The sequence below is a fragment of the Nicotiana sylvestris genome, chromosome 9 (genome assembly GCF_000393655.2).
Source record: "Nicotiana sylvestris chromosome 9, ASM39365v2, whole genome shotgun sequence".
Classification (NCBI taxonomy): domain Eukaryota; kingdom Viridiplantae; phylum Streptophyta; class Magnoliopsida; order Solanales; family Solanaceae; genus Nicotiana; species Nicotiana sylvestris.
The window spans coordinates 93,769,673-93,794,139 of NC_091065.1; the positions used below are offsets into that span (position 1 = coordinate 93,769,673).

Genomic DNA, 24,467 nt, shown 5'->3' on the forward strand with positions numbered 1-24,467 from the left:
TTTCCGTCGGAGCCAGTGGTGGCACAAAACGACTGAAAGTAGCAACATTGCTCGTAAAGCTAACCAAGGGGGTTCCTGTTTATGTCATTTCTGTTAATTGCAAAACAAAAACAAAATTAATTAACGATGAAGTATTTAAAATCTGCAAACTGAATAACTTTAACAGAAACAAATTAAATACCATGGTGAAGAGATTATTTCTTCAAATCGAATACACAACGAGTAGAAAATCACAAAGATTTTAATCTCGTAATTGGGTAGAAAGTCCAAGGACTTTAATCTCAACCAAGGAGTAAAAAATCCGAAGATTTTGGTCTCCAAACTGAGAGTAGAAATCATTAGGATTTAATCTCCCACAAGCATAATATAAAATGAATACAACAAAGATTTTTTTTTTTAAAAAAATTAAGTTCCTTAATCTTGTTAGTATTCTGTATTTGAAAATATATTTAAAAATAAAAACGATATAAAACTAGAAATGTAGAAGAATAGAATTAATTTGAGCCCACTGAATTCACAATGTTTCCTTAAGGAACTTAATCCCCTCCTAGTACCCGAGGTTTAGGATTATTTCCTCCATGGTAGAACGGATTACCCTCACTGGTGTAGCGGTACTTCAAACCCCGTGACTAACGAACTCAAAGATCAGCAGTAAACCACACTTACTGCTTTCTTTCTGTATAAAACAATGCAGAATGAAGAAGGAGAAATTAGAATCTCTCCATGTAAGGCTGCAACTCAAAATGGTTGTTTTATAAAACGGTCATTTATGCAAATCGTCAAATTCAAATTATAACGGAAAAAAAATAATTAAATTACCGTTGCAGAAACGGTCTAATTTTGGATTAAATAGTATTACGTTAATATTAACAAATAAATTTGGTCCAAAAAATTGATCAATCAATTAGCGAAGCCGAGCGACGACGACGACGACGTGAGACTTGCATTCTTCTCAACTCTTTAAGAGTTTGAAGAAGTGCAATTGTATATATACCCATCAAAACTCTTTTCTTCCCCAATATGGGACAATGTCCCTTTGTCAAAGAGAGAAATACAAAAAGTTTCATTTTTCCGCAATTTTCCATTCACTCTATTTTATGCTCTAAGAAGCTTAAACCGAACATGCTCGAGAATTGCGGCACATATCTCAAAGGATTAAGGAAGATTTTGGAACTCCTTGACGAAGAGTCCTTGATTAGAGCTCCTAATGTCCCATTATCCCACTTTGAAACCACCAAAGTTACATCTTTTCGCCCACTGGAAATGGATCATAAGCTTAATTTAATCAGAACAAGATAAAATGTGGAACTAAATAAAAATTACAACTAATTGGAAAAGTTTGATTCTTTTTTTACAAAACAGTAACAAGAAATCTTCAACCCCAGAATTGAACGAACGACTTAAACTTCCAGCATATATTCTGCATTGGACTTGGATTGAACAAGGTACAACTATCCAATAAAATAAGTATTAGTGAACCCAACTAAGCTGATATGGATAAATAGTTCACCCCATAAAAACAAAAATACACTTGGACCCCGCCGCCTTGCGTCATTTGACTCACGTGCTTGAAACACTCCCTTTTCCCCCAAAATGCTTTACAAATTATTTTAACATTTCATTTGGGATTAATTAACTAAATTATCCCTATCAATGAAATACTACTACGTAACATTCTTCTAACAATTTCCCTCAATCTTCACGTATATAAAAGCCTTTAGTCATCGTTTAAACTTCAAACCCAAAAACAGTCCAACAAAAACATATCTTCTTCACCTAACTAACTAAAGTCTGCATTCAAATCTTGAACATGGATTCATCATTTATGCACTACCAGAACCCATATGATCAGAATTACTCACCCCAATCTTCTTCATGGGATGAGCTTCTTTTTCATCACGATTCTCTTCCATTTAACGTTAATGACACCGAAGATATGTTCCTTTTTAATCTTGTCGCCGAGGGTGACCGTACTGTTGTTAAAGAATCATCGGCAGAAACAATAAACTCTTCCTCCAGCTCTGGCACAAAGGAAGAAGAAGTCACTTCCTGCGAACCCGAAGAGGAAAAGAATTACAGAGGTGTAAGGAAGAGGCCATGGGGTAAATTTGCTGCTGAAATAAGGGATTCAACGAGGAATGGTGTGAGGGTTTGGATAGGAACATTTGATAGTGCTGAAGCTGCTGCTTTGGCTTATGATCAAGCTGCATTTGCAATGAGGGGTTCATTGGCAATACTTAATTTTCCTGTAGAGATAGTGAAAGAGTCTTTAAGTGAAATGAAGTGTAGATTTGATGAGGGTTGTTCGCCAGTGATTGAGCTTAAGAAGAGACATTCTATGAGGAAAAAGACTCAGAGAAGAAGAAACAGAGTAGTAAGAAAAGATGAGTCTAATGTTGTGGTGTTTGAAGATTTGGGTGCTGAGTATTTGGAGGAATTATTGAGTTCGTCGGAATGTGTTACGAATTGGTGATTATCTTTCTTGTTTATTCCTAGATTTTCTTGAAGTTGCATCATTTCTCCCCTCTTCCTCAGCAGCAAAATGCTACTCTGCTCTGTATTTATCATCTTGATTTAGGCCTTTATTTGTTCTTTTATTTTTCTTTTACTGGCCTTCATTTGTTGATGACTTATTTAACTATGCTTCTTTTCTACAGCGAAAAGGGCTAATGTTTCTTGTTCTGTTTTTCTTCTCCTTTTGTTTCTCATCAATTCTAATGCAGTGACATGCTAAAGATGATGTCAGCTTCTCCACAAAAGTTGCATTTGCGCTTTGAATTTCAATATCAGCAGCTGACCTCTTATTATACTTAACACTGTTTTAGTATTAAATTGAGTTCCACCGCAAAGAGAGGAGGAGGAGGGGGGATAAAATTAAGAAATAAAGTTTAAAACAGACAAAATACAAGATTAGAAAAGATTGATTTATTAAGGTAGTGGTTGACCAGCTCATTAAACCCCTTATTTAGTTATGAAAAATTAACCCTCTTTGTCAATTGGAACATTTGAGCTGTTGAAAAATACCCCTTATTTGTGGGTGTCCAAATAAATTTGAAGTTTTGCTGTGGGAGGAGCTTTGGAGCTCGAAATTCAACTCAGATTTAGAAAATCTTACTCTAAAATGACATGGATGAAGTTAAAATTGTTGGAAAAGCTTATAGTAATTTGAATCAAGAGTGATGGGTTGATTGGTTTGATTAATGTTTGTTTTGAGAATCATACCAATTGATAAAGGAAGTCAAAGGTGAAACCCAATTTTCCGTATATAATATTATACATTATTATACAATGTTATACAAAATTATAATAAGTGTATAATGTATAATATTCTATACTTGGTGTATAAATATTGTTATTTTTGTTCGCAATTTTTATTCGAGTGGTTTAAGTAAGTTCCTCTTTCATCATAGGGATTTTAGTTTTGTTGCATGTTTTTATTTTTTTATTTTTTTGTGTTTCCCTTTTGTGTAGGGTACATTTTGTTTAGATTTCCTTTTTTCTTTTAGTTCGTATCCTCTGTGTTTCAGGTTAAGATTGGTTTTGCTTTTTTTTTTTTTTTTTTTTTTTTTGTGTTGGTGACATGAAGAAAAAAAAATTGTCCAATGACTCGCTAGGTTTTCTATAACAATTTTCTAGAAATTTTATCTTTGTGGTCATACAGTTCACGCAAGTTGTGTGAGTAACAAATAAGTCTCACACAACTTTTCCGTTGTATCAGCCATCAGGTACAAAGTAAAAAATTTGACTGTTTTATCTAGCTAACAAAGATACAGAGACAGGCTTAGTTACTAGGTACGAGTTATAGGAGGCCGCTAAATTAGTACTCTGACATTAGAATTAAAATCTTGAACAAGAATTATATCCTTGATGACGAATGGCTTTTCTTATCTCTTCATGAATTAAGAGTGTGTTATAGGAATTGAGTCGTTATTTTATTTCTTCAGTAAGTAGTATATAAAATCCCCAAAAATGTATTTACACATAACTTGCATGTTTGCAATTTGAGAGCATTCATGTTATTAAACTGCTTTCAATATCAATTCATCATTACATCTTGAATATTAGCACAGGCACAAACAAAGGCAATACTATTTGAAATTGGTATTAGGAGGAGGTAATGAGAAGAACAAAACTTTAAACCCCATCAAACAAGAAAAGCGATGTGGTCTGAGGGATTTCTGGCGAAGATCGTACCAATTTTTCAGTGTCTGCCACACCATTTCGACTATAGTGGCTTGTTCCAACTCTCTCTTTTGCCTGCAAACTGCCAACCAAACACAAATTGGGCGTACAAATATAACGTCTTATAGTGATAGCAGAAAAGCACAAATGTTACTTTTATCTTTACTGTGTCTATTTTATTTAGTCGTTTTTTGCAATGCATTTCCAATAATAGTTCTCTTATACCTCAAGTTTTATCTAGCTTGATATTTATCACTACGGAAAATTATCCAATTGTGAATAAAAAATATAGAAAAGTTTTGTCCCCTAATAACCCTCTTTTTTTTCCTAGTGAGAAAAATCAAATTAGGCAAGTAGTGAGGAGGCCAATAGGATTTCTAAAAGGAAAAATTTGGAGGGATTTCTAAGGACTGTGTACTGGCTTCACAAACCAATAAGAACAAAACTGTACGTTGATCTTTCACCAATATAGCAGTACCTGCTCACTAAGACCAAAAAGAACTGCAAAATAAAACAAAACACGGTAAAGATAAAATATGCTGGTCTCCTAGGACAACATGATAGCAACATAAATCCATTTGTAGTAGTGTTTCCTTAAACTTGAGCTGCTGCTTCTTTCGTGTCTCCATATCCTCTCTTTCTTTTTTCATCTATCCACAAAATGGAGTTAGCAACTAAAGATCAATTCCATGGAATAGAAAAAACACAATGCTTGATCGGAAACATCTTTTCAGACATAGTTTTTGATACCAGATACGTGGAATGCATGGTTCAAAGAATTTGGTACTGTGAGGTTAGAGTGACGAGAATCAGAGGCAACATGTTCGAGTTTTATTTCAAAAAAGGAGATGATTGTTACAGAGTTCTTCGGGCTGCTCCTTGGACAGTCCAAGGCGGATGTCTTCTCATTCTTTCTCCTTTGTTTTCTGGAAATATCCCCTGGGAGTTACATTTCTTGGTTCAGGTCCACGGCTTACCAACTCACTACTTCACTCATCAGAATGCTTTCAAGATTGGTCGGTATTTGGGGAAATATTTGTATGTTGACAAAGGTGTCTGGAGCTCTAAGTTTCTACGAATTCGGGTGAGGTTTGACATCACAAATCCATTGGTCTCTGGATTTTGGCTTAACTCTAGCTGGATTCGTTTCAAGTACGAAGGATTGGGCCAGTTTTGCTACAAATGTGGTCGTATTGGGCATTACGAGAGCACATGTAAATTCCCCCCACCACCAGGGAATGAACGTTTTGGCCCTTGGTTACGAGTTGAATCTTTGAGTCTGCTTAAGCCTACTAAAACAGAGGACTCCATTACTGTTGTCCAGAATCATACGCCAAAGTTCAAACTGATTCCTTCACCAAAACTCCAGGAATGGCAAAAAATATCAGCTGATCAACACCTAGACAATCTTGACACTACCCCACCAAAGTATGCTTTAACACTCGTTCTGTTTTTTCTAAGTCTATTTAAAATTATGTACGTACTAACTAATTCTGTGTGTATGTATAAACAGGAGTGAATGGGAAAGGCTGACGATGAACGGGGTAGATTCAATGATTATGATGGTGAACTGTGTAGTAATAAGGCATCGAGTAGCAGAGGCTAATGAAGTAGAGGCATATGGATTGTTGATTCTGATGATGGTTGCTTATTTCTTCTATTTGGTGGTCAAGTTCAATGTTATTGTAGTCCAGAGATGTTCCTTCTTCCAAAAATGTGATGGTACTAAAGAAAACTCCATTGCAGAGTATAGTCCAGTAACTCAGCTTAAGGACTTGTTCATCTTGCTCATGTTTTGCGTTACATTTCTTATGTTTTGTTGATTGTCCCCAGTTCATTTGTTTTTTCCAGTTGATTGTCCTGCTCTTTTCGGACATTAATGTAGGAGGGTAGATGTTTTGCAAAAATTTTGACTAGACATGTAGCCTGCTTAGATGGTTTTTTTGTTACGGACCTCATAATTTTACTGTTGTTTTATTACTTATCTATCTTTGCTTTTATATTTCTCTAACAACTTTATCATTCTACTTGGCAAAATAAATTCAAGAAGCATGAATAGTGAATCAAACTTTGAAATAAACTAGGAATCTTTTATTGGATAATCAGAAATACAAGTTACAAATTTATTCTCATAAGTAGAAGTATATATGAATCTCATTCCCAGCATTAGCCATGAAGATAGGGCAAAGGAATCAAGTACAAATTGTTTTTCCTTTCAAGAGCATTGCCAAATTTCTCAGTCATGTCTAGTTCATTTGGATTCATTCCATTGGGAAGCTTCCAATCAAAATGGTAGAGTAATAGTGCTAGACTAAGCTCCACAGTTGCCATTGAAAATGATAATCCTGGGCAAATTCTTCTTCCAGTGCCAAATGGCGTAAACTCGAAATGAGCTCCAGTAAAATCAAGGTGACTTTCGTTAAATCTCTCTGGATCAAATGTTTCAGGATTTTGCCAATAATTTTGATCCCTTGAAATTGCCCAAAAATTCACAAGGGCCATTGTGCCTTTTGGTATAATATAGCCATTAATCTCACACTCTTCTCTTGATTCTCTTGGTGCTAATAATGGAGCTAAAGGATGAAACCTTACAGTTTCCTTAACTACCATTTTTAGGTACTTAAGTTTCTGAATATCAGTTTGGTCAATTCCCTTTTCCTTTCCTTTGAAAACTTGTCTTACTTCATCCTGTGCTTTTTTCATTATTTTCGGATTTTTCATTAGTTCTGAAAATGCCCATTCCATTGTTGACGCTGAAGTTGTAGATCCTCCTGCAAATAAGTCCTGCATATATATCCAAGCAGAACTAAATTAAGAAATTAGGAATTATAAGGCTCAACAACTATGCATCAATCCCAAACAATTTGGGACTAGCTATATGAATTCTCAATTCATTTAAGCTCGTCTCAATCCAATATTATATGAAATATAGGTTTATATGGTAAGTCAAATCAACAAAAATACAAGGAATTGAAAGGAAAGAAGATAAAGAGAGAGAGAGCCAACTTACAATGATTAAAGCTTTGATATTATCCCTTGTGATAGGAATTGAAAAATCTTGACTCTTTTGAAGCCTTAGGAGAACATCAACTATATCTTCTTCTGTGGGATCATCATTACTACTCCCATTCTGGAATTCATGTTCATTGATAATTTCTTCTAAAAGAACATCAACCTCGTCGTGCATTTTACGTAGTTTGTATTTTAATCCACTCAAAAAATGAATTATCTTCACTGAGGGAAAAAGATCGGCAAGATCAAATACTCCAGCTGAACCAGCTACTGTTCTCATTATACCAATCAAAGAGCCCTGATTTTTACAGGCCCTGCCTACACTTGCTTTGCAAATAACCGAATTCGTATACAAAGATAATGTTTCAGTCATGTTGATTGGGCTGCAACCAGAAGCAGAATCTTTAATTGAGTTAACAAGATTGGATATCTCATTAAACATCTTGGGATAAAATAACTGAATATTTTTATGACTAAGGAGTTCCTGAATACAAATTTTGCGCATTTGTCTCCAGAAATCACCGTAGTTACAAAATCCCATGTCAGCATGGTCATAAAACATTTCTTTTCCGACCAAAAGCACAGGTCGATTAGAGAAATTGAGATCATGTTTTCTCATCACTTCTCTAACCATTTGAGGTGATGAAACAATAATGGCTGAACGTTCGCCGAGTTTCATGTGCATCAGAGGTCCATGTTTAGAGGCTAATTTGGCGAGAGTACGATGTGGTAGTAACTCAGATGATTTCCAGTCGATAAGTTGGTGTAAGTTTCCTAAAATTGGGAGCTTCATAGGACCTGGAGGCAGTTTTCTTCTATTATTACACATTTTGTACCATTTAGTGACAAGTAAGGGTAAAAGAAGTAAAGCACCAAGAAGAAAAGATAGCTCCATTTCCATATATGTATGGTGTATTCAAGAAATGTCAGATGAGATTGGCTATGTTTATGGAATAAAATATGCATATCACCTATTTATACAAGATCTAGTAATCTTTCGTGATTGAATAAAACTCTTCTACAAAACCATTATTATGCATATGAAAGTCATGATATAATGAGAGGCATGTCATATAAGAAATATTGTACCTGGTATGCGGCCAACGTCGTGTGAAATTTTTGGATGATATCTACTTAATTATTTCTTCTAATTGGTGGTCAATTAAGTTTATTGTTATATTCGAAATATATTAACATGAAGCGGGCTGCTTAAGTTCTCACTTGAAGCAAGCCTACTTACTGATTTGGCGATTTCACTATTTAAAAATATTAGTGAAGTATAGAAGAACTTGTTTGAGGAGTTTCTTAAAGTAAAATAATGTTATAATTTTCATTCACAAATTTTTGGCCTTTTTTTTCCTTATGAAATTCTTGTCCAACCATGATTTAATTCTTGCAAAGTCTTATTTCTACATGGTTATTAGAGGAGGTTATGTCCCAGCTCCCTAATTAAATAAAGTAGTAAGATAGGTTTTTCTTTGAAATTTTATTAATAGAAGTGGTTTATTTAGAAAAGAAGTCTAGTTCTAATTAGGGGTGTGCATTCGAATTGGTTTATCGATAAATCGAATCGATTATTTGTTATCGGTTTATCGATTTATCGATTTCGAAATTTTCCTTATCGAGTTATCGATTTCGATTTTGTTCTCTTCGGTTATCGGTTTATTGATAAACCGATAAGATATACTAAAAAGATAAAAAAAAATTAATTTTTTCCCCTTATTCTATAATACCCTTCCCTTTACCCTAAGTCCTTAACCCTATTATTTCCTCTACCAAATTTAAGGAATGATCATATTTAAAGCTCAAGGGAATGAAGTTCAAATTAATGGAAAACAGAATTAGTTGTGATGATGTATTTTTTTTTGTGCCGTTGGAGTGTTGGTGGCATACATTTAATCCCTTGCTTTAGTTTCGTTGCATGTGCTTGTTGATACAATTTTTATGTTATAAACAGTGTTCGTCTTATTTTAGCTTCTTTTTGTCCATATTAGTTAGGCGTGTTTATAGCGATATACTTTTCGTGAAATCCCGCAAATTTTCTTATTGGTGTAATCGATAAGCCCCAAAAATCGATAAATCGAAATCGGAACCTTATTGAAACGATAACGATAAGCATATAAACAAATCGATAATCGATAAGTAATTATTAATAAGGGTCAAAATCAAATCGATAAATCGAATGCAAACTCTTAGTTCTAATTATATGGTGGCTAGTGGTCAACGTCAATCAAATCATCAGGTTTTTTGCATCTTGGGCTTCGCTGGTCAACATGGCTAGTCTAGAAAAGTGTGTGCCTGCTAATTGAGAAAAAAGTGCATATCTAAACGTGATATTTATATCAAAACTATATTGACATTCTAATTAAGCGATCAATTAAAGTGAAAGTTTGTTTTAATTTTTATTTTTTAGCAAGTATGAGTGTGTTGACAAGAAAATATTTAGAAATTCAATTTTAATTTTGGTTTCTAAACACGGAAAAAGGATATATATGTCTCTATACTATTTTTATATATATATATATATATTCCTCGTTATACTATTCAACACTTTCTTCCCCTACCGTTATCCATTTAAATATATTTACCCCTCAATCTAATAGGCCCCAGCCTTCCTGTTACAGGTGGCTTCATCTTTTTTTTTTTTTTTAGTAATCCTCTAGGCAAGCGCCTAGGGCTAATTTTTTATTAATAAAAGAAAAATAAAAATACAACAATTAGGAAGAGTAGAAATAAGGGGGACAAAGCACCGGTATTGTTACACAAATGCCTTGGCTATATAATTACTCCTCTGCGTTTCACATTGCCTTATGATGACAGCCTCATGTATAGGATTCATGGTGTAGCTGTCGGCAACGTCTCACGAGGGCATATAATCTCATAGCAGTGTGGATAATTTCCAAAGGCATAGGACCATGGCAACACAAACCGGGCTAAACCTTACCTTACTAATCCTATTGAGGCATACAATAGCCTCGCGAACTAACAAGCATGTAAAAAATATGAACTTGAAAGGACCAAATATTCTATAATCATCACAGAGTTTATAACATACTCTGTGATAATATTACAGATGAGGATACTAAGAAAGTGGTAAAATAAAATGTAGTACCCATTTGATTCTTGTCCCTTCTTTTCCAAACTTGTAAAATCTTCAATTTGTAATTCTTTGTCGATTCCCTCAACCGTGTGCAAAATGTATTCAAAAATCATCATTTCCTTTTTGAACGGTTGGACCTCATAGAAGTAGTTGGGGCAGCCTGCTTTTGTTTGGCAACTCTCATTGGAGGTCGCCTAACAATTCCTTTGTCACTCACCTTGCCTTCCCAGCTTTTATCTCTTGTACGAATGTTGTGATTTGGTACGATGCGCGAGGGTGATAAATCATGTTGCCTACACAGTGCAAAAATTGGATCGTCCTCTCTTGCTAAATTCAAGTCCATCCCCATATTCACAGATTGTGGAGCATTGGCACTCAGCAATGATTCCAAATAAATTCTCTCATCGTCTGACATAACTTGACTGGTTGTAGCAATTTGCTCCTGTCCAGATGTTGGTGCTGTGACTTGTCGATGACCTATAAGACTATCAGCTGTAATAAGTTGTTGCTGTCCAGCATATGTCGAAGTCGATGCCAATTTGGACATTGTTGTTGCTTTTTGACCATAAGTATGTATAATAGGTGAATTGTTTGGATCAAGCTGTTGCTGCCCAGATTGATTTGCGTCTAGCACTACAATCGAGTTGGCTTCAAGTACATTTGTGCCATTTCGCTGCTGTATCGCGTCGAGCCAAACTCTATCCTTGTGTTGCTGTCCATCTTTTGGCACCTGAATTACTGAAAGTGGACTGTTTTCAATTAGCTGTTGCTGTCCCGGATTTGGTGCTGCTTCATGTCGATCACAAATAGCAGTAGAAGTGTTCACAATTTGCTACTTCTGCCTTCCAGATTTCTTGTTTGCTGCCTTTGCCTTCGAGCTAGTAACCACTGTGCTCGTTTCAATCTGTAGACTGCCTGTAGTCTGCTTCTGCTGTCCAGTCATGAAGCTAGTAGGAGAATGATGCTGTTGTCCTGCATTTGGATGCAGTAGTGCATCACATTGAGTGCGTGCACGCTGTTGTTGCATTCCAGGAGAATGATCATGAGCATAAAAAGCTTCTTGACTGCGTCGCTGCTGTTGCCCAGATTGTTGTTCAATGGAATCATCAAGCTCATCATCCACACCATCTTCCCAATGCTCCTCTTCTTCATACTCAGCTCGATCTGCCCAGACTTTACTCCTTGGCATCATTCGATTTGAGCCATTTACTGGAGCATCTGAAACTTCTGATTTCTGCTTTTGTTGTACACTTTGTGGTGTTTTTGGATGGCTGGTTCTTGGTGTTGCCTCACGTTTAAAGCCTGTAATATCTAATCCAACACTAGCAGTAGCATTTTCCTGCATAGCTGTTGCACCAACGTTAGCAGATCCATTTGCTGCTGTAGTTCTACTAGCCATTGCACTAGTAGCAACAAAAGTTGCTTCCTGCTGCATAGAACCACCATGAGATGATGCCATACCTGTTGGAGTTAAAATTTGCTCATGATCAAAAGCTGCTACTGATGGTGTTATAACACCAGTAGTTGCACATTCAAAACAACATCATCACTTTGAATCCCAGATGGTCAAGTGACTTGTGTAACCACATCAAGGTTGTTTGAGACAGCTCGATCATCAGATGTCTCTAAAGATACAGCAGAAACTGTATTCATATTAGCGTTCAATGGAACAGTAGCATCCAAAGCTGCATAATACTCAGCAGAAGTACTTGACATCATTGTCCATTTTGTAGCCTTGTTATCACTCTTTACACCCTCATTCAAATCATCAGTAGCTTCAGGCTGTACACCTGCTGTTTTTGTAGTTGCAGCAGTATGTTTATCAACCTTAGACACCACTCGATCAACAATTTCATTCAACAGAGGATCATCAGTTTTGTTTTCTATAATTGCACCATCTTGGCCTACATAAAGAAGCACATGTGCACTAGGTGTTCGATGCCCAACTTCATCAAATCTTTGCCTATCCTCTGGTCCTTTAGTAACCCCTGCTGCAGCACGATCAGGCACAGGATCACTGGACAATATAGCATTATCTGCAATCACAGACTTATGTATTGCCAATGCTGTAGCAGCAGGGACAGCAGTTGCACCATTTACAACATCAATATCAACATGTTTTTTCAACATTGCAGCAGTCCTGAATTGATCAAAACCTTCAGCACCTTTTACTACTGCTTTCCCCACAGGTGTAACAGGCACAACAGTATTTCCCTGTGCCAGAGTACCCTGCTCAAATCCCTACTCCCTTTCAGCTTGTGCGTTTGGAAATTTAGCCTCTACATTGACAGTCTGCTTTGCATGATCAGTAGCATCTTTCAATGCCCCTGTTATAGCTTTCATTACATTAGCTTGGCCATTAATATCTTTTCATCCAGCTTGTTTTTCAAAGTCAGTTAGCAACAGCTGCTCGACTACTTTCATCTTTGCTGCTTCATCGGCCAATTGTTCTGCCCTTTTAGCATTGAGAAACTCCCTAGCATCACCTTCTAATTTCTCAATACTGCCCGGCCCTTCAATTTCAACCACTGACGCAACTTCTTCGTTAGTTTTCTCCATCCTCCAACGACACGATTTTACGTCATGTCCTTGATGATTACAGCATGTGCAATATTTTGGGAGATTATCATACACAATCTCTTGATAATGTTCAACTAACTTCCCAGAATTTTTATCCACAATATTTATCCTAACTCGCTTAGGATGTTTAGCCAGTAAATCAAGTAACACCTTAACTCTAGCCGTACTTGGTCGAGTTCTACCTTGTGTCGCTTTGTCCACTGCTAAAGGTTTGCCAACTGCTGAAGCTATGGACATTAGAGACTTCTTGGCAAAGAAATTTGTAGGTAAATCAGGAAAGGAAATCCAAACAACTGACTTTGGAGTTTCTTCTCGCGGATTAAAACCAATTGTCCATGGGAACAATCTAAAGAAAAACTCATCGCCCTTCGATTTAGCATAACCTGTAGATCTTGATAAAACTTGAACAAAATCTTCAAACAAATCAAACCTTACCAGTACATGTCGATATTCCAATTGTCTAACATTATAATAGCCTTTGACATCAAATTATTTGGGTATCAATTGTCGCAACTCCTGAAGATCAGGTTTTCCATACGAGAACTTGAGGATGACTGCTTGATGTAAACCTTCTTTGATGGTGAATGCATTTACCTCTTCAATGGTGAATTCCACAGTAGGTTCACCATGTTCAAACGTGACTGGACATAGCTCGAGTTTTGACAAATTTGCGGCAGAATGCTTTCCTTGTAGCTGCATTAAATATGACTGCTTTGTATTACTTTTTGGGCGTGTTTCTGTACTGATTTGGATGGACTCTCCCACAGCTTGAAGCTGGGGAGAGACGACAGCATCCATGGCTGCTCAAAACGGCTAATTTTGTGGCTTCATCTTAAGCTCCCCCTCCCCTCTATTTTTTGTTTTTTAAAGCCCCATCTTAATATTTATTACCCAAATTAATAACCCACCCCAAGGACCCCAGGAATTAGGGGTGTCGATGGTTTAGTTCGGTCGGTTATTTTATAAAATTTGTATCATACTAATTTTTCGGTTATTTTATTATGTATAACCAAAATTAGACTGTTCGAACCCGTCCCAATCATGTCAGTTTCTCTTTGGTATCGGTACGGTTCGGTTAAGTTTCGATATTTTTTAAATATCATGTAAAATTCACCAGTAGAAGTAGAATGCTATAACATATGTTCTTTTATAGGATTTAACAAAACTCTCTAGATATTTTTTAAACTGATGAATTAAAAAAATGAAAGATGGCTAGAGTATAGATCCATCAACTATTCAACAATAACGTAAAAGACAAAGAAAATATAAATCACACGAATAGAAAGATATTAACCAAGCTGAGACTCAAGAATAAAATCTATATTCAATACATTGTAGCTTGCCATAAATCCAAATTATATGAAAAGAAACATATTCAATAAATTGTAGTTTGCTACTCATAATCGCTAGAATACTTTGTGTCTTGCTGATGAAGTTTAAGTAGAAGTAGCATAATTGATTTTAGGAATTAGTATTTTGCGTTTAATTACTTGTTGGCTTGTAACAATTTTCATAATTCCAAGCTCCCAAAAAATTATGTTATTTTTAAACTTACTATATAAATATATTTTTCACATGTAAAATTTATTCGGTAAGGTTCGGTATTTTTTCGGTTTATTTTCAAAATTACCCTAATTATCAATACAGTTATAAATTTATATAAAAATCTACGGTTCCTTTAAAAGAAACCTAAAACTCGGTTCGGTACGGTACGATTCAGTCGGTTTTCGAATATCCATTGAGACAATTACCAGGAATTGAGTCTCCAGATTAGCTCAAGTAATTGGGGTTCTCGTATTCCTCCACTCCGTTCATTTATAATCAATGCTCAACAGATGAAAATATATGATGCACAGAATATGCTTGTTTTGCTTACTAAATGTGCTAGCTTCACAATCGATCTTATCTTCCTCCTCAGTGTATTAATTAGCTACTTGCCTACTTGATTTTTCATGAAAAAAACAAATTTATTTAAATCCTACAAATGTTCAAAGTTCTATACAACTTGTTCTTATACGCCAATCTATATTTTCTGTCATGACCCGGATTTCCCACCCTCGAGAGTCGTGATAGTGCCTACTAATGAAAGCTAAGCAAGCCGATTATTCCAATTATTTAACCCTTTTCATTTTAAATCTCTTAACAGATGTAAGTTAACATTTTATAACAACGGAAATTAAATAAACGGAAGAATGAAATTCAACAATTAAGCTAATACCAATACAAATCTATAACATAAACCACCCAGAACTGGTGTCACAATCTCACAGACTATCTAAGAAAACTACAAATAAAGTCTGAACAAGAAAGTACATGTCTGTCTTTGGAATATAAAAGAACAGAAAGAAACTAGATAGGGAGGGGACGCCAAGGCCTGCGGATTCCTGCAGGACTACCTCGGGTCTCCTGATGGACAGAAGACAACAACCTCTCTCTACGGTCCAAATGCTCCAGCACCGAGATCTGCACACAGTGCAGAGTGTAGTACCAGCACAACCGACCCCATGTGCTGGTAAGTGTCGAGCCTAACCTCGACGAAGTAGTGATGAGGCTAGGGCACGACTACCAAATAAACCTGTGCAGTTAAAGCATATATGGAAAGAAATAATAATGGAAACTAGCAATTAAAGATGGGAAGGGGAAACATGCTGCGGGGAAATATCAAACACCAACAGTAACTTAGAAGAATAACATAAAGAACATTTTACGGTTTACATCAGTAAGAATAAGGAAACAGTAACAAATCAATACCCGCTTTTATTATATATTGTTGAGGCGCACAACCCGATCCAAATCATATAACAGTGTTGCGGCGTGCAACCCGATCCAATCATATATCATTGTTGCAGCGTGCAACCCGATCCAATTGTACATCACTGTTGCGACATGCAACCCGATCCTATATAATATTATTGCGCCGTGCTACCCGATCCCAACATACAATTCAACACTAAACACAAATGAATCCCGACAAGGGAACAATAAGGAAAGAATAATGTCTCGACAAGGGAGTCAACAATGAGAATAAGCACATCTCGGAAAGGGAACCAACGGTAAGAATTAAATACGTTCTGGCAAGGGAATCAGCTATAACCGAACTTATACCAACATTTAACTCCATAAATGAAACCTCAACTGGAACCAATACTTAACAACAACCAAATACCACGAGAATAATCATAATTCTTACCCAACATAGAGAATCAACAACTTAGACATTTGCAGTATTTATCAAGAACGCAACGATTACAATTTAAGACTCACGGGCATGCTTGACACCAACGTATAGATACTCGTTACCATGCCTATACATCGTAATCAACAATCAATACATAGCAAATAAGACACAACTCCTAATCCCTCAAGCTAAGGTTAGACCAAACACTTACCTCAATGCCACGAACACAATTCAAGCCTCAACTATCGTTTTACCTCTTGTTTCCACCACCAATTCACTTGCATCTAGCCACAATTTACTTAACGATATCAATAAATGCTAAATGAATCAATTCTAATGCATGAAAATAGGTTTTCCAATGATTTCCCCAAAAAGTCAAAAATAGACCCCGGGCCCACATGGCCAAAACTCGAGGTTCGAACCAAAACACGATTACCCATTCACCCAAGAACTTAAATAAACAATTTGTGTTGAAATCGGACCTCAAATCGAGGTCCAAATCCCCAAAATTTGAAAATCCTAAGTTCTACCCAAAACACCCAATTTTTCCCATAAAAACCCTTGATTTTGAGTTGAAATCATGTGAAAAGATGTTATAGATTAAAGAAAATGAGATAGAAATGACGTACAATCAATTTGGAGAAGAAATTTTCTTTAGAAAATCTCCCAAGAGAGCTTAGGATTTGAGAGAGTTCGAAAAAAAAAGAAAAATGCGTCTAAGTCCTAATTCACTGGTCGCAGATGTCGTGATTGCGACCAGGGTTCGCAATTTCGAACTCCTTCAGGACCTGCTATCTTTTGCAAATGAAAAGAATCTGTCGCATTTGTGACCAAGGGAAAATCGAGTCACCTTCGCATTTGTGAGGGACTAGTCGCATTTGCGACATCGCATTTGTAAGATATGGTCGCATTTGCGACACTAGGGTCGCAATTACCAAGCCTGTCATCTTCGCAATTGCGAAGCCTGATCTCGCAATTGCGAGATCAGAGGCCTGAGCAAAAATACCAGATACCAGCACTTGCTTCTAAGTCCAATTTCACTCCGTGGCCTATCCAAAACTCATCCGAGCCCTCGGGGCTCCAAACCAAACATGCACGCAAGTCCGAAAACATCATACAGACTTGCTCGTATGATCAAATCATCAAAATAACATCAACAACTATGAATTAAATGTCAAATTCATGAAGTCACTCAAGAACATCAAAGTTACTATTTTCTCAACTATAGGTCCACTTTATACCAAACCAACTCCGATCTTTACCAAATTTTACATGTTCATCTTAATTATTATTTCAAATTTGTACCGGGATCTGGAACCAATATACGGGCCTGATACCATCAAGAAAATGCATCAATTCACTTCTAAATACCTTTATATTTTCCAAAAAATAATTTTTTTAAAAAATTCATTTTTTGGGCTTGGGACCTCGGAATTCGATTTCGGGCATATGCCCAAGTCCCAAATTTTATTACGGACCCTACGAGATATTCGGATCATGGGTCCATGTCCGTTTACCAAGAATGTTGACCAAAGTCATGTTTATTTAATTTTAAAAGCCAATTTCCATATTTTACTTAGTTTTCACATAAAAGCTTTCCGGAAATGCGCCCGGATTGTGCACACAAATCAAGGTGAGACAAAAAAGGTTTTTAAGGCCTCGAAAAACTAAATTTACTTGCAATACAAGCCACTTCTAAAACAATCGTTCATCTTCGAACGGACATAAGAAAAGTACCTGAGTCAGGGAAAAGATGGGGATATCGGCTCCGCATATCGGACTTGGACTCCCAGGTCGCTGCCTCAACAGGATGGCCTCTCCACTGAACACGAACATATGGGAAACTCTTCGATCACAATTGACGAACCTACCGGTCTAGAATGGCTACCGGCTCCTCCTCATAGGACAAGTCCTTGTCCAACTGGACAGTGCTGAAATCTAACACGTGGGATGTATCGCTGTGATACTTCCGAAGCATAGACACATGAAACAGTGGATGCACGGTTGATAAACTCGGCGGTAATGCAAGTCTGTAAGCCACCTCTCCCACTCGATCAAGAATCTCAAACGAGCCAATGAACCTAGGGCTTAGCTTGCCCTTCTTCCCAAATCTCATCACGCCCTTCATGGGCGACACCCGGAGCAGCACCCGCTCTCCGACCATAAATGCCACGTCATGAACCTTGCAGTCGGCATAACTCTTCTTCCTGGATTGAGCTATACAAAGCCTATCCTGAATGATCCTGACCTTGTCCAAGGCATCTTGTACTAGATCAGTACCCAACAATCGAGCCTCTCCCAGCTCAAGCAATCTAACTAGCGACCGACACTGCCTACCATATAAAGCCTTATAAGGTGCCATCTGGATGCTTGACTGATAGCTGTTGTTGTAGACAAACTCCGCTAAAGGCAAGAACTGATCCCACGAGCCTCCATAGTCAATGACAAAAGCTTGGAGCATATCCTCCAAAATCTAAATAGTACGCTCGGACTGCCCGTCCGTCTGAGGATGAAATGTTGTGCTCAATTCGACCTATGTTCCCAACTCATGCTAAACTACTCTATAGAAAGGTGAGGTAAACTGCGTACCTCGGTCAGAAATGATAGACACGGGCACACCATGAAGATGAACAATCTCCCAGATATAGATCTCAGCTAACCTCTCAGAAGAATAGGAGACTGCCACAGGAATGAAATGTGCTGACTTGGTCAGCCTATCAATATTAACCCATACTGCATCAAACTTCCTCTGAGTCCGTGAGAGTCCAGCAACGAAGTCCATAGTGATACGCTCCCACTTCCACTCAGGAATATCAATCTTCTAGAACAAACCACCGGGTCTCTGATACTCATACTTTACCTGCTGACAATTTAAACACTGAGACACATATGCAACAATATCCTTCTTCATCCTCCTCCACCAATAATGCTGCCGCAAATCCTGATACATCTTAGTGGCGCCCGAATGAATAGAGTACTGGGAACTATGGGCCTCCTCTAAAATTAACTCTCAAAGTCCATCCACATTAGGCACGCAAACTCGATCCTACATCCTCAAAACTCCATCATCTCCAACTGTAACCTGCTTGGCACCTCTGCACTGTGTCCCTAAGGACAAGCAAATGAGGATCATCATATTGCCGGTCTTTAATACACTCCAATAATGAAGAACGAGCGACTGTGCAAGCTAACATATGGCTGGGCTCAGAGACATCCAACCTCACGAACTAATTGTCCAAAGCCTGAACATCCAAAGCAAGCGATCTCCCACCTACCGGAATATACGCATGACTGCCCATACTAGCTGACTTCCTACTCAAAGCATCAGCCATCATATTGGCCTTTCCCGGATGATATAAGATGGTGATATCATAGTCTTTCAACAGCTCTAACTACCTTCTCTGCCTCAAATTTAACTCCTTCTGCTTGAACAAGTATTGCAGACTCTTGTGATCCGTGAACAACTCATATGACACACCATACAAATAATGCTTCCAAATCTTCAGCGCGTGAATAATGGCTACTAACTCCAAATTATGAACTGGATAATTCTTCTTGTGGATCTTCAACTGTCGCGAAGCATATGCAATAACCTTGCCATTCTGCATCAACACCGCACCAAGTCCAATACACGATGCGTCACAATACACTGTATATGGCCCTAAACCTATGGGAAAAACCAACACTGATGCCATAGTCAAAGCTGTCTTGAGCTTTTGAAAGCTCGCGTCACTCTCGTCTAACCACCTAAATTGGGCCCCCTTCTGGGTCAACCTAGTCATCGGGGTTGCAATAAATGAAAACCCCTCCACAAACCGACGATAATAGCCTTCCAAACCTAAGAAACTCCGGATCTCTATAGCTGACGCGGGTCTAGGCCAGTTCTTAACTGCCTTTTTCTTCTTCAGATCCACCTAAATAACATCTGCTAAAACAACATGACCCAAGAATGCAACTGAACTCAACTAGAACTCATATATCGAAACTTAGCATACAATTGACTATCTTTCAAAGTCTGAAGAACAACTCTCAGATGCTGCTCATGCTCCTCCTGACTGCGGGAATAGATCAAAATATCATCTATGAAGACTATCACGAACGTATATAAGTAAGGCTTGAACACTCGGTTCATCAAATCCATAAAAACTGCTGGGACATTTGTCAACCTGAATGACATCACCAAGAACTCATAATGCCCGTACCGAGTGCGGAAAGGTTTCTTAGGGACATCAGATGCCTTAATTCTCAACTGATGGTAGCCAAATCTCAAATCAATCTTTGAAAGTACCTTGTCACCCTGAAGCTGGTCAAACAAATCATCAATCCTTGGCAACAGATACTTATTCTTGATTGTAACCTTGTTCAACTGCCAGTAATCTATACACATCCTCATTGATCCGTCCTTCTTCTTAACAAACAACACCGGTATGCCCCAAGGCATGTCTAATAAAGCCTTTATCAAGCAAGTCTTGCAACTGCTCCTTCAATTCTTTCAACTCAGGCGGGGCCATACGATACGATGGGATAGAAATGGGTTGAGTGTCTGGAGCCAAATCAATGCAGAAGTCAATACCCCTATCGGGTAGCATACCCGGCAGGTCTGAATGAAATACCTCAGGAAACTCACGAATAACATGCACAGAATCCATAGAAGGAACCTCAGCACTAGAATTACGAACATATGCCAAATAGGCCAAACACCCCTTCTCGACCATACGCTGAGCCTTCATATATGAGATAACCCTACGAGTAGAATGACCAGGAATCCCTCTCCACTCTAAACGAGGTAAACACGGCAAGGCTAAGGTCACAGTCTTAGCATGATAGTCCAAGATAGCGTGGTAAGGTGATAGCTAGTCCATCCCCAATATGACATCAAAATCAACCATATCCAAAAGTAATAAATCTACTCGAGTCTCAAGACTCTCAATCACAACTATACATGAACGATGGACATGATCTACCACAATAGAATCACCCACCGGTGTAGACACATAAATAAGAGGACTCAAGGAATCACTAGGCATGACCAGATACGGTGCAAAATAAGATGACACATAGGAGTATGTAGATCTTGGATCAAATAAAACTAAAGCATCTTTACTACAAACCAGAACAATACCTATGATAACTACATCGGAAGCCTCAACCTTAGGTCTGGCTGGAAGAGCATAACATCGGGGCTAGGCCCCAGCTCTCTAAGCTACATACTTGGGACGACCTTCTGCTAGCTGGCCCTCTGTGGGAAGTATGATAAGAGCATGATGGGCCAAAGCAATGAATCTGGTCTCGTACTGAGTGATGGTAATGGAACCCTTCTGGACACGCTCAAACTGCCTTCGATAGTCCTCCATCTGAGTGATAGGAAGAAACTTCTCCAGAAATAGCTGAGAGAACTGATCCAAAGTCAAGGCAGACGACCTAGCTGGCCTAGCCAAACAATAATCCCTCCACCAAGTCTTGGCGGACCCTGACAGACAAAAAGTAGAAAAGTCGACCCCATTGGTCTCTACTATCCCCATGTTCCGAAGAATCTTATCACAGTTGTCTAAGTAATCTTGGGGATCCTCTGAAGATGTACCACCATAAGTAGTAGTGAACAACTTGGTAAAGTTGTCCAACCTCCACAAAGGATCGGCAGACATAGCTGCTCCAACACTGGTCTGAGCTACCACACCGGACTGAACTGCTCCAACTAGCTGAGCTACTGGAGTCTGAAACTGGGAAGCCATCTGCTCCGGAGTGAGGGTAGCGAGAGTCTATGCTCCTCCCCTAGCCTTAGAGATGACTGGTTCTACAGGAAGTAAGCCTGCCCGGGTGACACTCTCCATAAGTCCCACTAGACGGACCAGAGCATCCTAGAGTACTGGGGTAGCAATGAACCACTCTAGGACCTGAGCTGGGCCCACCAGAACTGTCTGGGCAGGAACCTCATCTTCAAACTCAACCTGAGGATCCGCCGATGGTGCTGCTGCTCTAGGCTAAGCTCTGCCCCTACCTTAGCCTCTAGCACGACCTCAGCCTCGCCCTCTGCCCCTCGTGGGAGCTGCTGCTAGGTGTTCGGGCTGCTGGTAAATGGATGAGGATGCGTGTGTTATCGCCATCTCAAAGGAACAGAGTAGAAATTCAATTAGCATTGAGAAACCAAACCGCACGACAGAGATGAATAGAAGTGAAACTGTTCCTAACTCTACAGCCTATGGGATAAACATAGACGTCTCCGTACCGATCCCTCAGACTCTACCAAGATTGTTCGTGAATTTTGAGACCTAAGCAACCTAGAACTCTGATACCAACTTGTCACGACCCGAATTTCTCACATCGGGAGTCATGATGGTGCATACTAGTGAAAGCTAGGCAAGCCGATTATTAAAACTGTTTAGCCCTTTTCATTTTAAATCTCTTAACAAATGTAAATTAACATTTTATAACAATGGAAATTAAATAAGCAGAAGAATGAAATTCAACAATTAAGCTAATACCAATGCGAATCTATAACATAAACCACCCAGAACTGGTGTCACAATCTCACGGACTATCTAAGAAAACTGCAAATAAAGTCTGAATAAGAAAGTACATGTCTATCTTTGGAATATAAAAGAACAGAAAGAAACTACATAGGGAGGGGACGCCAAGGCCTGCGGACGCCTGCAAGACTACCTCGGGTCTCCTGATGGACTGAAGGCAACAATCTCTCTCTATGGTCCAAATGCTCCAGCACAGGGAGCTACACACAGTGCAGAGTGTAGTATCAGCACAACCAACCCCATGTGCTGGTAAGTGTCGAGCCTAACCTCGGCAAAATGTCACGAGGTTAGGGCACAACTATCAAATATACCTGTGCAGTTAAAGCATATATGACAAGAAATAATAACGGAAAATAACAATTAAAGATGGGAAGGAGAAACATGCTGTAGGGAAATATCAAATACCAACAATAACTTAGGAGAAAAGCATAAAGAACATTTTATGGCTTGCATTAGTAAGAATAACGAAACAGTAACAAATCAATACCCACTTTTATTATTTATTGTTGTAGTGCGCAACCCGATCAAAATCATATAATGTGGTTGCGGCGTGCAACGTGATCCAATCATATGTCATTGTTGTGGCGTGCAATCCGATCCAATCGTATATCACTGTTGCGTCGTGCAACCCAACCCCTCATGTCCTCCCTTATTACTCCATGTTGCTGCGTGCAACCCAATCCCATATAATATTATTGCGGCGTGCAACTCGATCCCAACATACAATTCAACACTAAGCACAAATGAGTCCCGGAAAGGGAACAATAGGTAAACAACAATGTCCTGACAAGGGAGTCAACAATGAGAATAAGCACATCCCGGCAAGAGAACCAATAGTAAGGATTAAATACATCCCGACAAGGGAATCAGCTATAACCAAACTTATACCAACATTTAACTCCACAAATGAAACCTCAACATGAACCAAAACTCAACAACAACCAAATACCATGCGAATAATCATAATTCTTACCCAACACAGAGAATCAACAACTTAGGCATTTGTAGTATTTATCAAGAATGCAATGATTACAATTTAAGACTCACGAGCATTTTTGACACCAACGTATAGATACTCGTCACCATTCCTATACGTCATACTCAACAATCAACACATAGCAAATAAGACACAACTCCTAATCCCTCAAGCTAAGGTTAGACTAAACACTTACCTCAATGCGACAAACACAATTCAAGCCTCAACTATCACTTTACCTCTTGTTTCCACCACCAATTCGCTTGCATCTAGCCACAATTTACTTAACGATAATCAATAAATGCTAAATGAATCAATTCTAATGCATAAAAATAAGTTTTCCAATGATTTCTCCAAAACGTCAAAAATCGACCTCGGTACCATATGGTCAAAACCCAAGGATCGAACCAAAACCTGATTACTCATTCACCCAAGAACTCAAATATATAATTTGTTTTGAAATCGGACCTCAAATCGAGGTCGAAATCCCCAAAATTTGAAAATCCTAAGTTCTACCCAAAACACCCAATTTCCCCCATGAAAACCCTTGATTTTGAGTTGAAATCATGTGAAAAGATGTTATAGATTAAAGAAAATGAGTTAGAAATGACTTATAATTGATTTGGAGAAGAACGTTTCTTTAGAAAATCGCCCAAGAGTGCTTAGGGTTTGAGAGAGTTTGAAAAATGAAGAAAAATGCGTCTAAGTCCTAATTCACTGGTCAAAGATGTCGAATTGTGACCAGGGTTCGCAATTGCGAACCCCTTCAGGACCTGCTATCTTCACGAATGTGAAGAATCTGTCGCATTTGCAACCAAGGGAAAATTCGGTCACCTTCGCATTTGCGAGGGACTAGTCGCATTTGAGACATTACATTTGCGAGAAATGGTCGCATTTGCGACCAAGGCCTGC

General features: G+C 38.3%; 3 protein-coding genes across 3 annotated transcripts; 2 read left to right on the top strand and 1 right to left on the bottom strand.

Annotated features, from left to right (window-relative positions):
• The first annotated feature begins 1,753 nt into the window (after positions 1–1,753).
• LOC104225812 (ethylene-response factor C3) lies at positions 1,754–2,752 on the top strand. Its single transcript, XM_009777676.2, has one exon. The coding sequence runs from the start codon at positions 1,811–1,813 to the stop codon at positions 2,471–2,473; it is 663 nt and encodes a 220-aa protein (XP_009775978.1). The 5' UTR covers positions 1,754–1,810; the 3' UTR covers positions 2,474–2,752.
• A 2,102-nt stretch (positions 2,753–4,854) lies between these two features.
• On the top strand, positions 4,855–6,095 carry LOC104225814 (uncharacterized). Its single transcript, XM_009777677.2, has 2 exons — positions 4,855–5,610; positions 5,696–6,095. The coding sequence occupies exons 1-2, from the start codon at positions 4,949–4,951 to the stop codon at positions 6,003–6,005; spliced, it is 972 nt and encodes a 323-aa protein (XP_009775979.2). The 5' UTR covers positions 4,855–4,948; the 3' UTR covers positions 6,006–6,095.
• Positions 6,096–6,326: 231 nt separating this feature from the next.
• On the bottom strand, positions 6,327–8,118 carry LOC104225815 (desmethyl-deoxy-podophyllotoxin synthase-like). Its single transcript, XM_009777678.2, has 2 exons — positions 7,193–8,118; positions 6,327–6,966 (listed from the first exon to the last, which is right to left on the bottom strand). Exons 1-2 carry the CDS (start codon positions 8,093–8,095, stop codon positions 6,349–6,351), a joined length of 1,521 nt encoding a protein of 506 aa, XP_009775980.1. The 5' UTR covers positions 8,096–8,118; the 3' UTR covers positions 6,327–6,348.
• Between the last annotated feature and the right edge of the window lie 16,349 nt (positions 8,119–24,467).